Genomic DNA, 17501 nt, shown 5'->3' with positions numbered 1-17501 from the left:
AGATCTGGACTCCAGACGTGGCTGACCACTGTCTCCCTCACTTGGGATCTAACACCTTTGTTCAAACAGAGATAGAAACTCTGGCAGCTATTGGTCTTATAGTATTTAATTGCTGAGTAAGGGCAGGTATAGAGGAGGTGGAACTGGGTAGTCTTGAGTTTGGGTATGGCCAGTATTAGAGTGATAGGCAGAGGCTGATGGCTGGAGACATGAGTTATCCGCTGAGGGCACTGGAGTTGAGGACAGTGCTCTGATGCTTGTAAAGCTGCCACTATCAAGGAGAGCACCTGGAAGGGCTATGGAAGAGGCCTAGAGAGCAGTGGTTGCAGGTACAGGGGAGCAGGCTTGGGGGACAACAGGGCTGGGGTCGTTCAGTGGGTACAGGAGAGAATTCCCGAGGCTTCAGAAACAGACACTCCACTGTTTCTAATTTCCCAGGCCTTCCTCTCCTCCCCTCCCCTCCCCTCCCCTCCGCCCTCCCCTCTTCCTGGATTTCAGCTTGGAAAGGTTGCAATTTCTAATGGTTTATTGTTTAATCTAACACTATGTGTCATTGTGAGGATATCTAGAGTGACCAATATCTACCTCTGTTGATTTCAGCAGAGGTGAGGGACAAGTTTGCTGGCAGACTTTGAGAAAAGACAGGTTCCCAGGGAGAGAACTTAGCCTGAGGCTGCAGGGTCAGTAGCCTGGATGACTGTACCAAGCTTCCCATCACAGGTGCAGGAACCCTTTCTTGCCTGGGTCCCATCCGTATCTCCTAGGGGAGGATTTCTCGGAGAAAGCATGAGGGAGCTTTAGTCACTTCCTGGTTTCTCAACAAGGTCTTCCCTTGACATGCTCAGGATCTCCACCCTGTGAACTTTTTTTGCTTGCTTTCTTTGGTAATATTCTTTCTTTCATTTTCTCAGATTTCTGGTTTTTTTATAGTCCCTTCCCCAGGAACTCTTTAGTGGTTTTTACTAACGCTCTGGAACCATTCATTCTTCTGAAATATAGTTATGCCATTTTGTTATCTCTTTACAATTTATGCCTTCAATTTGGCATCTTAACTTTACACGTAATCCTTCCTTTGTACTTAGGTCTTAAAGATAAATCTACTCTCTGTCCCCTTGGGTTATAAATATAATAGACTTTAATACCCTTTCCATCTTTCCTGCCTGATGACAAATGATAAGCTTAACAAGATTTCTCTTGCTTCCATGGTATTTCTGGGTGTTGTGTGGTTGGTTTATTTGTTTTCTATTCCCCTCTCCTTTCTGGGTTGGTTTGCTTCAGCTTCTGTCAAGAACTGGAGCACTCTCCTTAACTGGCTGTGGTGCTTGGCTCTGGTTACCTCTAATAGGTGCCAGTGACCATCAGCATTTTTTGCCTGGCTGCTGGCTCTAGTGGGGAGCCAGGCTCCTTTTCCTGAGAACTGGACTTGGCAGACTGCAGATTCATAGGAGTGGTCAGCTGGAATCTGAGGCCAAGAAGGAGGTAGGGCCTCTCCACTGTAACTCTTGGACCTGCTTTCTGTAGAAATTGCCTGTCTGCAGCCTACAGAGCACTTGTTCCCAAAGTTCTCTGCTCTCGTTTTGCAAGGGTGCAGGAAGCACGTGGCCCAGCCTTCAAGAGCCCACCTGCCCTGGTAGAGTTTCAGCTGGCCTTTACCTCAACACCCTCCGAGGCATGTGGGTGTGGGAGAATGTCAGCATGTGTTCTTGTTTTCCTTCTTCTTCCATTTCTTATTTCCACATCCCCAGCTCAGCTGCTCAACAGGAGGCTGAGCCTGAACTTGTCTCATCTTTACATGTGCCAGTGTCTGTGGGTGGGACGTGTTCTCTTTCTTCACTGTGTTTTGCAGGTTCACTATGAGAATCAGCCATGTTAGGGTTATCATGAGATCCAGTGAGAACAAGTGTGTATCAGTCTTTGGAGTGTCACCAGGATTCTCAATAGAGGTGATACATAAAACTTTCTGCTGGGCAATGTGTACCTGTAACTTCCTACACTGTCCAAGTGCTTGTGTATCTCCAATCTTGACTGACAGAGCTGGTCCCTTTTAAGGGGGAGTGACTCATCAACTTAGTCGGGTACTACCTGAACACCTTGGCCTAAGTGTGGCCCTGCATGGGTTCAGGGGGTTCAGTGATCTCAGAGTCTCTTTATACAAGGCAGGCTGGTTGCTGACCATAGAGGGACGTTCAAAGTGTCAGAGGACACAGCAACAAGACTCAAAGGCCCTGAGAACAGCTCCAAGTGTTTGTACTTAAAGAACAAGAGCTTGTCTCTGGCCAGGTCTTCATCTGGGTCCTCCCAGGCTGCCCCTAACCATGACTCTCACAGGCAGCAAGAGCAGCCCCCTTTGCTTCTCTTTTTCCCTGTTCAGGCTCAGGTAGGCTTAGTATTTAGATTGCTAGATCTCCAAATAGAGGGACCTGAGATTCCAAGGGGTGAGAACTGTTTTCAACAATAGGGTCTCTAAGGATGAGATCAAGTTAGTGTGACCCTTAATACAACTTTTCCCATATCAGACAACAATTCAAGAAGAGAAGGACTTATGTGGACAAAGCTTGGGGGTCGGGGTGACAGAGCCCTTAGGACTAGAAAGGGCTGATTTCAAAGTTTCTGGTATTTCCACTCTAGTCATGGAAGGAAACTTCCCAGTGCACACTGGTACATTGGGTGGCCTTTGGAAATCAGTGCAGTCCCATCTGGTGACACATCTGGTTTCTTGCAAAGTGTTCCCATGCTCCCAGTTTCTTCTTCCTGTCTAGACATACAAGCTACTTTTGCTCCAGTGGCATTGATCCATTGAGAGTTCCCCTGTTGCAGAGACTGCTCAGGTATGGCCATAGATGGTAGGCATCAGGGAGTATGGCTCTGATGGTTGTGGGAATCATGCCGCTTTTTGAATTGATGGTAGTTATGGTAGCAGCAGTGATTGCTTTGGTGACTAACAGCACCACTACCACCACTGTACCACAGCTACAACTGCTACAGTAATAAATATTACAGCTACCACCACTGTATCATAGCTACCATAATGGCTACTGTGATAACTATACAACAGCCACTGCTGCAACAACCATCCCCACAGTCCCCACCATCACAAACACACAACCAGCATCTCCACAGCCCCTGACAACCAAAACCACAGCTCCCACGATATAGTCACCACAACAACTTCAACCCCAGGCCCTATAATAACCACAATAAGGCAAAACCCATCAAAACCACAACTTCTACATCTACCACGACCATAGCAAGAATAATCCCTACTTTGCAATAGCCACCACAACCATGACCATTGCCACTAGAATGAGTACCACAACCACTGCTACAAGCAGCACCAACACTACAAATGCCACACAGCCAAAACCACTGCTACCATAAATAGTATAAGCCAAACCACTTCCCCACAGCCCTCTCAACTATGGATGCAACAACCCTTGGAAACACTGAAGACACCTGAAACTTGCTCTCCTGTCGCCTTTTAGCCTGCCATTTGGGGAGAGAAGTGGGAGCCTGCTTTGCCACAGTTCTGGGAAAGCCAAACAAACACTCTAGAAAGACTGCAAAGGACTTAGTGCCTAGTCCAGGGCCAGGGAGAGCTGAGCAACTGTTCCAAAGAAAACATCAGTCCTACTTTTGAAAAACTTGGCTTTAGATTGTGAATCTAAACTTTACTTTCGGAGACCGTCTGCGTTTCCCTGTGGAATCACTGAGGTGACAGTAAATAAGGGAATCCGACTGAGGTGACAGTAAAAAAGAACACTTACTTTGCAGACGCTCATCCTTCGGTATTTGAGGAGACTGTTTTCAAAGATCCAACCAGACGCGGACTCACAAATACTCAGCTTCTTTTTTATCAAATGCTGGAATATTCACATGTGGCATCCCAACCTCCTTCCCACTTCTTTTTCTATGGTGCTGAGAACTGAACCTTGGGCCTTAAGCATACGGCAAGCTTTCTACCATAGAGCTATGCCTTTCACCTTAACTCTCCTCTAAGTCATTTCTATTACTCAGGATAATGCAACTGTTTCAGAGAGTGTGTGAGGGGCTGCAGAGATGGCTCAGTAGTCAGGCATTCATGCTACCCTTGCAGACAACCTGAGCTCAGTCCTCAGTACCTAGACTGTGATGCTCACAGCTACCTGAAACTCCAGGTCCAAAGAATCTGATGTCTGGACCCTATCGACTTCTGCATTCACACATGCACAGAACCCACCCTTCCCAAAACACACAGACATACACATAATAAAAAATGAAAACAAAACAAACAAACAAACAAAAAACAACAATGTAACTGCTGCGAAAACTGGTATTATACTATGCTGCTTTGAGAAGAATGAGTAGAAAAATGTATCCACACTCAGAACAAAGGCGACCTGCTGTTAGTTGAATCCTGGGATGAACACAGACAACCTGCAGTAGTTGACTCCTGGGATGGAGAAGCTGCCTGTATTCACACATGGAAAGTAGGCTCCAGGTGTTATGAAGCCTACCTGCCCCCTCCTCTATTTCTGCATCCTTCCCCTACAGGTATAGGCTGCTGTGTGCATGTCCCTGGCTGTTCCTGCTCCTGCCCAGATCCAGTGAAGCTTTCCCAGAGGATGGAGGCTCTCCAGCCAGTTCAGACCTGGCAGAGGTCCTTCGTGCATTTGTCTCCTCCCTCCCATTTTCTTGCACATATCACGTGAAGCTCGCCTGGCTACTATACATCACAGATCCCCAGCTCTGAATGGTGAGAGGGAGCAGTGTCCTGTCTTAAAACACCTGAGTCCTTCCCTTATAGATCCCTTCCTTGCTGCATAAAAGCTCTGTGCAGCACCAAGAGATATTGATGATGTGAAGGAGATAGAAGGACCCAACATACACCCAGATATTAGGAACTGGACTGGAACTGTGTTCACCTTGAAGTCCCTCCTCTCATTTTCCACCCCCCATGCCCACATCCTCTCGTTAGAGGTTTTCCTACCTAGGCTGCTCCCACAGATGTTCACATTGCTCCCTGATCCTCATTTTTGGCTTCCTGATCTCCACCAAGACTGGGCTTCACTTGATCCCTGGATCATGTCCCCCCCTCCCACCCGCCCGCCCTCCCTCCCTGTCCCCACTCTTTCCCTCTCCCTCTCCCATCTCCTCTTCTCACAAATGTCCCTCATCCTTTAACTCTCTCCCCTCCCTTTGATCTGGACTTAAGAAATGTCCACTGTCCTACCTTGACCCTGTTAATGACCAAACCTTTCCCAGTCTTGTTTTGACCCTCAGCCCTTCATAGAATAATAGGAGTATGCACGCTAAAACTCCTTCAGTTTGAAAGTTTCACTATCATTTAATACTCTGCTTTGAGGCTCTCTTAGCCATGTGTCCTCTGCAATGTTAGTCTCTTTTGGTGGTCTTGCTGGTCTCAATGCCGATGCGACCTTGATATTTTGCCCTTGGTCTCAGCAGCCCACTAGCTAGGAGATGTTTTCCAGAGCTGTCATGACAACCATTCTTCCCTGCTACTTCTGCTCCTTATAATCCACAAGCTTAGGTGTGACCAGATACTGACCTCCCTAGGGATCTCTCTCATCCTATTTCCAGCTGTCCAGTGGACATTTCTACTCTCAAGTGACAGAAAAGCTCAAGACACATTTACGGTGAAGCCACCATAGCTTCCCTCTCTTATAGTCTCAGGTTGTGTGAGGCAAAGTTCACACTTTTAATTAAGATTTAGTTTTAGTTTTAAGTGTGTGTGTTGAAACTGATATTGAGCCACTGCTTTGGGGGCTGCTGGTAAAAACCATTGCCTGGATTGCACTGCCTGTAGGCTTCAGGTCTCTACAGAGGCCAGAAGAGGATACTGAGTCTCGCAGAGCTGGAGTCACCCGATGTGGTTGCTGGGAACTGAACTCAGTTCTCTGCAAGAGCAGTATGTACTTCCAGTGGCTTATCCATCTCTACCTCAGTTTGCATCACTGTGGTTTCTGACTTTTGATTTGGAGTCAGGGTCTCATACATCCTAGGCTGGCTTTGAGTTTGATACACAGCAGAGGATAACCTTGAACTTCCGATCCTCCCTCTCTTACCCGAGTGCTTGGATTAAAGAAGCTTTACCGCCACACCCAGTTTATGTCGTCAAAGCGGCACCAACTGAACTACATCCGCAGCCTCCCCATCTCACAAAGTCCACATCCATGAACCTATTCCATGGGGGCTATATTAGGATACAGACTCTTTAATGAGGCCATTAAGGCTAAATGAGGTAAGGTGGTGGGCCCTGACCTGATAAGATTAGTGTTATAAAAAGAGGACTTAAGATTCTCTCTCTACCCTGTGAAGACAATGCAATCCAGGAAATGGCTCTCACCAGCAGCCCCCAAGGCAATGGCTCAGTTTCAATTTCAGGCTTCGACTCCATTGTGTAGAGAATGGTTTTCGTCATTTAACATTTTGTTACAATTGCCAGTGCTCACCAATATGCCCAACTTTAGTTCATTTCAGTATCCTATGCTCTGTCTGTGTCTTCCTGGTCCTGCTGTGGCTGGGCCCCATCGCCTCCTCCTCAGTATTCCCCCATTACTCCTTCTGCCTCCTATCCCTCTGCTAGTCCTCTATGCCTTCTGTGGAGCTATAAAGTCTATGCTTCATCTAAAGCCCGCAACATATTTTATTCTTCCTACTGTGACCTCTTCCATCTTCTGGATTCGTCCTGGCTTCCGAATCCACTGGGGATGAGACCTTTCTCTTTGGCGTTTGGGTTGCCCTGTTGTTGTATAGCGCCACTCCTCTTAGTCTAGTCTTCTCTTCTCTAGAGCACATCTGGAGACCCAGCTCTGTAGGCTACACCTGAACTCCTTTGGCTCTGCTCTTGAAGTAAGTGGCTGATGCACCATTTGCTGTTCAGGAGAGGGGCGGGGGGAGGGGGGAGAGGCAGAGGGGGGAGGGGGGCTGCTTTCCTGGTGGGCAGAGTTCTCAAATGCCTGGGTTTTCGATGGAGCTTCCAGTCTCCACTCAGGCTCCCTACTTCAAGCTGAACTGTGCTCTGCCTTTTCTTTGCATGTGTCTCACTCTATCTGCCCTGAGTCTGGGGCCTTCATGGGCGTCTCTGAGGTTACTCCTTGAGGCCATGTCTTATTGCTGTGCCCTGCACAGCACTTGGCCCTGGTGAGCTTTCAAATGCTTGTTTGATGGAACTTACTTTATGTATATACTGTATTGCACCGTGGTCTGGCTGGTTCTGCTAGGGCTGGGCTCTAAGGTTGCCAGGGACAGTGAAAGTCATTTTTCTGCTTGTACTATCTGCACTTCCTCCTCTATAAAGCCATGATTTTCTTCATTGATATTTGATAATTCTGACATTACAGTATTATTTCCTAACTTCCTTTTGGGAGTCTCCCCTTTGTCTCTAAGCGCATTCTTTACTTTTAGAAAGAACTGAGAGGCTCATGTTAGCTGCTTTGACAACGACCATCCCAGATTCAGAGCCATTCAGAGGCCCAGGAATGATGTGGCCAGCAGCCTAGACTGGTTCTCAGGACACAGATGGGTGGGCCCCTTGGCCCTGCCAGTGGCATTTAGCTGTAACAGTCAGATGTTCTGACCACAAATGGACCCTTGAGGAAAGCCCCCGTGGAAAAGAAGAACGGTGAAAGTGAGCCTTTCACAGAGGACGTGACAAGCACCGTGCACGGTGCACACAGCACGATGTACACAGCACGGCCATGGTGTGCTTCTTCTCCACACCACAGCTCCATCTCCATCAGTAACAAGCTGAGAGAAGCACCGTGAGGAAGGGACAAGAAGATGCTGAGCCCCATGGAGTTCCCAAGGGACATGCACCTTGGAGGGGGAGACTCAGAAGAAGTGGTAAGCAGGCAGACCCTTGCTGTGTCTCTGGGGAGAAGTGGGTAGGCTGTTTCTCCGGATGCTTCTCATCTCCATGGTGCCTGAGCCCCAGAGCTCCTCCTTCCCTCAGGAGCCTTGAGAACACTCTGTGAACAGCAGGCACAGTCTAGATTTTACTGTGTGAAGTGAACTGCAGCCTTATCGATGCAGTTAACCCCACCCACCCAGCAACCCAGCCATGTCTCAGACTTGCTACTAAAAGTAAAATGGACAGACCTAAGACAGAAGCTCCTCTGGGGGCTGGGCCATACAGAATGCCCCACCTCTTCCTAGGCCCGTCTGTAACCAAGGATGCTTAGCTTCAGTCACAGTATGGGATGTCTTTGCCATGCTAGAAACGTGTTATGACTCACATAAGGGTCTTCTCACATTTTAAAAATGTCACTATTAGCTGAAGTTATGAATGAGGAACTTTGTGAAGGGCATTTTGGCACTGTCCAAAGTTCATAAACATACCACTGTTGGGGGCTGGTCTGGTGCTGCTATGTATTCAAATGCTAAATACTGGTCCCCAAGATCTGGTTGCTATCCAAAAAGCACATTCTCATGTATACCAATGATGTTGTAGAAACTTTGCTTGCCAATCTTCTCTGGTTAAATAAAAGTGGCTATAGCCAATTACTGGAGCAAACAGAGGTAGGTGGGGTTTTGGTTACCAGGGTGGGGGGGGGCCCAGTAAGGACCTGGCGAAGGGAAGGAAAAGAAAGACAGAGAGAGGAAGAGGCTGTCATGAGTGGAGATGGACCATGAGCAGGTAGCCAAGAGAAGCACGTCCTTAGGATAGTCTGAAGGAGCAAAATGGCAGCCCAGCACTCAAACAGCTGGGAATTAGCCAGTCTTGCATACAGAAACATTGACTAGCGACAATCGCCCAGTAATTATGCTATACAGCTGATTAAATAAATCTATAGGACTCAGTCTCCATTACTGGGGGGCTGGCCAGGTCATATTAAGAACTAATAGAGTTAACTAAATATCTACAATAACATACCACTGCTGGAGACTTGATCCTGCAGTGTTGTTGACACCCCCTCCCCCGCTCCCAGACACAGATGCACACAGATGTTTGAAGAGGGAAGGAAATGTCCTCAGCCTTCTTTGCAGTATTTGAATCTAAGAGTGGCAGGTGGTGGTAACTGGTGGGAAAGGCTAGCCCTGGAGAAGGAAGGCATCTGGGTACAGGGGTATTGTCCTGATATCTGTGGGCCCTGGGCATGCTGTGAACAGATGGGTCTTCTTGTGTCTACACAAGAGCCTGCTTGTATAAACAGGAGAACTAGCTGCCCAGGCCTGGTTGTAGGTGATATGCATATGTGTATGATATATATATGTCTGTGTGTGTGTGTGTGTGTGTGTATACACACACACACATATATATATCATACATATATACACATACATATTGTTGAATAAGAGCAATTCTGAGAAAAAGCAAAACCACTAGGCTTGGAGCCCTGGGAGGTAGTTGGCTAAGTATAGTATGGGAAAGACTTTTAATTTTTTTTTTACCAAGTATTTGGGCCATTGAGTTTTTCTACCTGAGCAGGTTATCTTTTTTCTTTTCAACACTCCCCCCCCCCCCGCCTGTGTGTGCCTGTGTGTGCATATGCATGTGTATGTAGTATGTGCATATCTGGGAGTACACAGAAACCAGAGGACCCTGGGTGCCCCACTCCATTACTCTCCACCTTGCTACTTTGAGGCAGGGTCTCTCTCTGGACCTGGAGCTCAGGGAAGGTTAGGCTGACAATGGACAGGCCCCAGTGGTCCCCTCATTGCCAGAGTTACCATTCTCACATATGCACACACACACACCACAGGCGCATACACCCAGGAACAGGCCTTGCTTGTTGCATGGGTGTTGTGATTCAAATTCAGGTCTTTATGCCTGCACAGCAAGTGTTTTTATCCACTGAGTCATCTCTTCAGTCCAGGACTTTGTTCAATAACAAAAGAATACTTCAAAATATTCAGGCTCTGTGTCACATACTCTTGAAGGAAGCATTTTTTCTTTGGCCTGCACAACAATACCTGCTTATTATTTGAGGTTTTTATACAGAGCCAGGTGTGTGCGTGCATACTCGCAGACAAGATTCATCACAGAGCAACAGCAAGGGAACCAGTGTGACTCCTCCCCAAGGGGCAGCCATTGACACTGTGCAGTGTGGATTCCTGACACTCTGACACCAAAGTTAATAGCTCCTGCTGGTTATCCTATGAGTCTGGCTACCAATGAGACTCACTGCTTTCCCAAGGAGCCCAGGATACACCACAGAACAGGCCTCTTTCGCAATAATTGAATCATGTTTCTATTTAAATTAAACAAATAAAAATGGACGGGGTTGACGGAATCTCTGGGGGCCTGACAGGGACCTACTACAAGGCCACTGTTATCATCCTGACATCTGCTGGTGACAAGCAGCAGCCTCTTTTCCCAGGAGGGGGTTACTAAGCAGGACATATTTCAGTCTACAGATATCTATGTGTGTGTTCCTGGGGCTTCATGTAAGATAAAGTCTGCTTTTTACTGTGAATCCTGATTTGGAAGGAAGGAAGGAAGGAAGGAAGGAAGGAAGGAAGGAAGGAAGGAAGGAAGGAAGGAAGGAAGGAAGGAAGGAAGGAAGAAAAAAAAAAAACCATGGTCCTAGTAGAAAGAAACAGTTAACAGTCGCTTGTGCTTTGAGATAAATTTGCAATTTTGTACATCTTTCCCTAGATCACCACATTTTGTTAGTTTGGTGGATTTTTGGTCTTGCTTTCTTAGCATGGATGTTGAGAGAGAAGGAAAAACCTGTTACCCCCAAAGTCAGCCACTGTAGCTTAAAAGTGTGCTGGCCAAGTGCAAAGGGACTCACCTGCGGTGTGTGAGGAAGCTGCCACTGACGTGTCCTGACCCATCACACCCGGGGGTAGGGCAGGACATGCCCTCCGTCTTGACCGACTTCCAGGAGAACTGGGAGCCATTAAGGTACCCATCTTTCTGCCTCTTGGCTGCCAAGGGACACCCGGAGGCGCTGCGGTGGGATGCATACTTCCCAGTGATGTGTCCCTGACCGTCACAGCCAGGTACCGGACACCTGAACAACAGACAGGAGGCAAAACTTCATTCTTGTTTCCACCTTGAACATCATGGACTCTGCAACAGCTACCCCACGTGAAGGAAAAACAAAACAAAACAAACCCAAACCATCCATGCTCTCCTGGACAAGAGAAAAGAAGACAGGAAGGATACAGGAAGAGCCATATGTGGTGGCACATGCCAGTGATTTTAGGTGGCAAGAGGAGCAGAACAACAAAAAGACCTAGAACCACACCACCTAGTGGTGACACGTGGCATTTCACCCTTTTAGAAATGGACACCAGGGACAGACCTGCAGTTCATGGAACTATGTCCTATGATTTAGAATTTATGCTGACTCTCACACGAGGAGTTCTGGTGAGATACATGTGTCTGCAGAAAATGCCATTTTTTGGACAGAATTTCTGGTGGTAAAGTGCAAAGCCAATGGGTCAGGTGTTCAGTTATTATAACTAACCAAAAGGCTCTCTTACCAAGCAGCATTCTCTCAGGGTTAGGAAGTGCCTATGTGGTTGTGCTCTTGGGGGACACAAAGAGACAGCACACCTCAGGAGCAGCATGTGCGGCTCAGAGTGGAAGGCGCAGGGAGCACAGGAGCTTTAGGTCGCCATCTGGGATTGGATTCTGGGTGCTTGTATGGGAGGAGCCCAGACTCAGCCAACAAGGTGTCCCCGTGTGCCCCAGAGAGGGCCAAGGCTGACTTCCTGGCCTCTGCTGCCCAAGGCTGAGTGTCTGCTTGCATTTTCTCTGTCTCCCTCCCTCCCTGTCTCTTTCCCTCCCTCTCTCCCTCCCTTCCCTCCCCTCCTCCTTCGTCTGTCCCTCCCTCCTTTTCTCCCACTCCTCCTTTTTCTCCTTTCTCCCTCCCTCCCTCCCTCCCTCCCTCCCTCCCGGGACTCTTGTAGCCCAGGCTGGCTTGAAGAACTAGTTATATAACTGAGGATGGCCTAGAACTTCTGACTCTCCTGTCTCCTGTCTTCTTCACCCATTCTCATCCTTGCTGTGCTGAGTTTTGAGCCTCACGCATGCTAGACAAGCACCCTAACAAATAAGCTGTGTTGCTAACCCACATTTCTTTTTGAATAGCAAAACTTAGATGCCACAGAATCCATGCTATTGTTTATTGTGATCTGTTTTAGTTTATCTTAATGACCTATGCCTTCACTGATTTTTATTTGGGGGTAAAATTAGCTCTAAAAGTTCTTGTATTGATCAATTGAATACAGACCTACCAGGTTTATCATGTGAGGCTTGGAAGCCTGGGAGAGAGGGAAAGCAGGGGACTAGAAGATGAGAATGAAATGCAAGCAGAGGCACCAGCCCTTTGGGCAGCAGAGGAAGGCACAAGGCAGCTCCCCCAAGCATGCATCGGGGAGGAGAGGCACTTCTGCCAGTCTTACAAAGCTGCATGCTCTGCTGGCAGGGAGTTTGGTGTTATGTTTGCAGTCCCAGAGTTCTGGGGACAGTAGTGTTTCTTGAGATTTGGGTCACAAAAAGCATCACTTGTGGCTGGACACCTGTAACTTCGAGGCTAGTTAGCAGATGCACTTAGGTTTAGGTTAATCACCTCAGCAGATGCCTTCTAGAACCTGCTGGCTCCTTTTCCCATATCTGTTCAGTGGGTGTGTACCTTGCTGGCCCCCCGTACCTGATTGGCTCCTGGTCTTCCTTGTCCTCTTTGCTCTGTGCTATCCGGATGCCACTCTTCTTTGCTCTCGGGCACCCAGAAAGGCTGAAGGAGAGACAGGTTTCAGAGACACAGAACACTGACAATTGAATAAAACTTCCTCACCAGTGATCTGAGTCCCTCTACAGCCAGGGGCTTGGGGGTGGATTAGAAATGTAATGGGACGGTCATCCTGGACACAGCCCTGTGTCCCCTCAATGTCTATGTACTCTCTATCAGTTCCCTCTCAAGGAAGTTAAGAGCCTTGGGTGACCTGGGTGCTGTGGACACGGGGAATGGACAGCTTGGAACATAGGGACAGCGAGGACTAATTGGAAAAGATTATGGTGATGAATCAGTGGATGAATGTGGAGCAAGAGGGAGGGAGGAAGAGAGGAGGGGGACAAATGGTGAGGTGACAGGAAGGGCAGTGAAGAGCCCTGCAGCCAAGGTGTGTATTGGGAGTCAGTTTGCCTCTCTCAAATGTGGACTTCTAGTTGTATCTGCAGAGGATGCTGGAGTCTCAACATGTTTGTTTACATTCTAGGTTTTGGACATAGAGGCTTTGGAGATTTTCTCAAGGAAGGTTCATGTGCTAGGACCCCTCTGAGTATCTACATCTAAACACCTCATGCTGGGACACACAGGGTGGGCTTTGGCCTGTGCTTAGCTTGTGAGTCTGCCTCGACTGTCCTAATTCATTCCTCTGTCACCTCTAGCTTAGTGCCACATGATGGCTTTCTTCCTTGGACCTTCACCTTCTTTTCAGCCTCATATATGCTTAATCTGCCATTCTTCTCATGAACTTGACCTCTGCACAGAAATCACATCTACGAAGAAGCCCTTGACTTTCTCTTGCTCACCTGTTCCTCCACCAAAGGCTCCTCTAAGAGGCTGATTCCAAAGATATGCGAGACACCTTGCATTCATTTGGATATTTAACGCCTACTCAAGGCCTTGCACAGAGCCTGTGCTAGTCAAGTATTTGCTGAGTGCAGCAGTATAATGGGAAGGATATGTTTCTACCCACAGCTGAGCCCCAAAGCCCCCAAGGCCACAATCAAGGACTTCCAGTGACTTACTACACTATTTGTTTTTGCTTTTCTTTTGTTACACACACACACACACACACACACACACACACACAATCTCAGGTTGGCATCAATTTAGTTTGTAGCTTGTGATGATCTTGAATTTATCACTCTTACTCTCCATTTTGTCAGTGCTATGATCCTGAGATTTCAGGCAGCATGTACCATCTCACCTGATTTTATGTATTGCTGAGAACTGAACTCAGGGGAACACACTACCAACTGAGCTACAACACCAGACTTAATACTCTCTATTTTTGCTGTAAAGCAAGGACATGAACCTATTATTCTTCATAGACTCAAGAGATTCTCATGGAGACTTTATTAGCCTGGGAATGGCATCAGGCATGCTGTTGAAGAGTCAGTTTTGTGACTAGTAGTACTTGGCTATGTCTCTGATCATGGTACCTGGGACCAACATGTTAGAGGAGCCCCCATAGGAAGGCCAGGAGAACAGAAGGCCAGGGAGGGTACAGGGATTCCCTAACATCTGCAGTCTTTTCTAGGATCCAAACTGGCAACCACAAGAAACCAGTTTCTTCTCTTTCTAGATTAGTGACAGATACATATATGCAGGTGTTCAACCTCGAGAGAGGCCTAAGGCTCTATGCATGCCCATCTGTCCTCTCTAAATATTGCATCTAAACATTGTCTTTCCACTGAGTCCAATCCTTCAGTGAAGGCAGACTTCTCCTGCCTGGTGAGAGAAAGCTTTGTTTCTTCCTCTCAAGCCTGCCTTGCTTGGCTGCCTTATTTAAGAATCTCAAAGGCAACATGTTTGAGCAGATCCCATCTCCATCCTATCTAGAAGTTTCACCACTCAGATCATGATGTGGCCACTCAGTTTTGACCACTGCCACTTTCCTTACTATAACCTTGAGTGATCTCTGTGCTGAATGTATTTGTATATACACTCAAAGGGCTTGTGTTGGAAAGATGACCAGTGCGCCACCTTTCCTAGCTTGGAGGATGCAGAACTTACCTCATCCTGAAAACCAATTCCCATACCCAACTCACTCTTCTGCCTGAAGCTGCCCAAGGCCCCGCCAAGTTTTGTGCATCTCTCTATCTCTTTCCTCTTAGATTAGGATAGAACTTTCTTGGTTACCACTGTTTCTTGACTTCTAGAATATAGTATATGATCAATAAATATCTATGGAACTCTAAATTTCTGGCTGACATTTGGAATCAGGCTATAAATTACTAAGTATCTCCAAAGCAGAGACTGTGTTTCCCACAAGTCACTACTCTTGGCTCAGAGACTCATTAGATATTTATATTTTTACTTGAAACTGTATACATTTGAAATATGTGACGACCACAGAAGGTTTTGGTAGAATATGTCAACATGTCACACTGATGTTCACATCTCTAAGTAAATCAGGGTCAGACAGGCGACAGCCAACTTCTTAAGCAAGCCAGTTTTTTCTGGCACGACAACGAACTGCCCTGTTCAAATCCATCCCAAAGAAAGAACTAGAAGTCTCTGGATTGCTGTTGTCCTTGAATTTTGCCTACTGCTCTGTCTCCTGCCTTATGAGGGATGTAAGTCTGAGTAAGTTATAAGCTCCTGCTTTCCTCCGTTGTTCTTCTCATCCAGAGGTTGCTGTTTCATGGAGTGAAGTGGTGCAATAATCCTCAAACTGAAAACAGCTCATCTAGGACTTTTACCAAATTGTAGGCGTTTTTTGTTTGTTTGTTTGTTTGTTTGTTTGTTGTTTTTTTAACTAGATATACCATTGTAATACTTGATTTCTTAGGATAGAGGGATAGAGTAGGCTGGGCCTTAGCCAGCTCAGGTAAGGTGAGAGGGCTACAGGCTAGCACCTGGGAGCTGTCTGGATAGAAAAATGTCACCTCCAGGCCAGAATGTTGCTCATTTAGCCTCCCTTTGGTAAGGGAAGGGTTGTCCCTGTAGCATGTGAGGAACTTCTGTCAGCAGTTTTCATGATGTGGTTTCCATAGCTCCCGCATGAAGGTTACAACCTTCTGGTTCCGTGACCCTCGAAGAAGCCTTTGTCTTTGTGCTTCCAGATGCTGCCTTACTCCTATCTTTGGGTGGGGTGACGCTTCTAATAGCGGGAAGACACACCCATGGGCATTGAGACCTCTGGGATCATTGTCTGGACTTTTCAGAGCGCAGTGAAACAGTAAAAAGTATTGCCAGTCTTCTGGCTGCAGCCTCAGGTCTTTCACCTCACAGAAGAACAAGAGGAAAGGGCTTGAGAAGATGCTGAGCTGACAGCATGGCAAATTTGCACTCCGGCCTCAATTCCTCATTTCAACTAAGGTAAAATAATCTCACAGACCACGTGTGTGTGAAGCTCAGCGCATGCTGAGCTTACACAGTGCAATCCTGTGCTTTGGGAGGTTAGTGGTTGCCCCTGAAGATGTCCCAGCACTTACATGGGAGGCACAAAATCCCCTGTGGGATACAAAGGAGGAGCAAAGGGGTCTTGGATACATCTTGCTATTGTATGATCCTGCTGGAAAGGCAAATGGAGGGCTCAACTGGAGAACAAGGGAAGCCCCTGTGAGCCTGTGTGGTAGGACATTCAGAAGCTACTGCACCACTGTGTTAAAACAAAAACAAAACCCTGCAGATGAAGAAGGTCCCCATGAAGGATGGGAAAAGAACGCAAAAGATCCTTGAGAAGCCGAGGGAATGATCAAGAATTCCAAGACAAAGTCAGATGACGACTGCAGATTGTGAAAGCTTCACAGGCCCATGGAGGACAGTGGGAGGAAGAGTAATGGATCAAAGTTTCAGAAAGCATCATGGTCCACAAAGATTTGTTAAGATAAGTTCAAAGGCATTCAGATATGACACTATGACTGGAAGCTACTTCACTGTTCAAATATAAGCTAATTAAGTCCCAAACTGCATCTTGTCTAGCACGTCTCGGGGTGTACCCTTTCCCTGTGGGTTGTCTCCAACTTCGTGGTCTTCCAGTATTGTTCTGGGCTCATAGGTCCATGGAGATGTGAAACTTGACCAGACACCATGACTTGAGTTCCAGCTCTTCTAGTTTACCTCTTGAGCCTGTTTCCTCAGACCCAAAAAAGAATGGGTTCCTTGTCGCCAGTGTGCAGAAAGCAGCTGAAGGAGGCATGCAGTTTTGTGGTAGTTTGAATAAGAATGGTGGCCCCCTTAAACTCACATGTTTGAATGCTACATCAGGGAGTGGTACTACTTGGAAAGGATTAGGAGGTTTGGCCATGATGGAAGTAGTGTGTCACTGTGTGGTAAGGTGGGATTTGAGGTTTCAAGGGCCTGAGCCAGGCCCAGTCCCTCTCTTCCTGCTGCCTGTGGATCCAGATGTAGAATGCTCAGCAATTGCTCTAGCATCTTCTCTGCTTGTGTGCCATCAAGCTCCATGTCATAATAATGACAGAGCCTCTAAAAGTAAGCAAACCCCAATTACATGCTTTCTTTTATAGGAGTTTCTGTGGCCATACTGACTCTTCACAGTGATAGAACACTGACTAAGACAAAGCCTGTAGTGCATTTATATTACAAAGAGGTCTATGTATTCTTCTAGTGTCTTGGGTCATAGAGCAAGGCTATCCTGTAACTCCAGACAGGGATGTATGTGTACCCATTCTGTGACCAGGAAGGACAAACCCATGGGTACCAGAACTATCCATGGGCTCTAACTCTGGCTTGCTTATAATCCTTGTTCTGAGACCTCACTTCTTACTATGGCATGAAGATGCCCTGAACTCAAAACTGAGCTGAACTGTGGCATATCTGGAGAGCCCAGTGTATCCTTGCCTAGGTAAACTT

The 17501-nt window shown here is 47.1% G+C and overlaps 1 protein-coding gene across 51 annotated transcripts in view; it reads right to left on the bottom strand.

Annotated features, from left to right (window-relative positions):
* The window catches only part of Myt1l (myelin transcription factor 1-like), a 395627-nt gene that overhangs the window by 17166 nt on the left and 360960 nt on the right, over positions 1 to 17501 (bottom strand). For all 51 annotated transcript variants that reach the window (XM_017314969.2, XM_011243819.3, XM_030246582.1 and 48 more), the window contains 2 exons: positions 12606 to 12689; positions 10737 to 10958 (listed from right to left, as the gene is read on the bottom strand). In XM_017314969.2, coding sequence (XP_017170458.1) covers positions 10737 to 10958; positions 12606 to 12689 — 306 coding nt within the window. The remainder of the gene's footprint in view (positions 1 to 10736; positions 10959 to 12605; positions 12690 to 17501) is intronic.

Source organism: Mus musculus, chromosome 12 (assembly GCF_000001635.26).
Source record: "Mus musculus strain C57BL/6J chromosome 12, GRCm38.p6 C57BL/6J".
Lineage (NCBI taxonomy): Eukaryota > Metazoa > Chordata > Mammalia > Rodentia > Muridae > Mus > Mus musculus.
The sequence above is the reverse complement of the archived record's forward strand: the minus strand, read 5'-3'. Positions and strand labels throughout refer to the sequence as shown.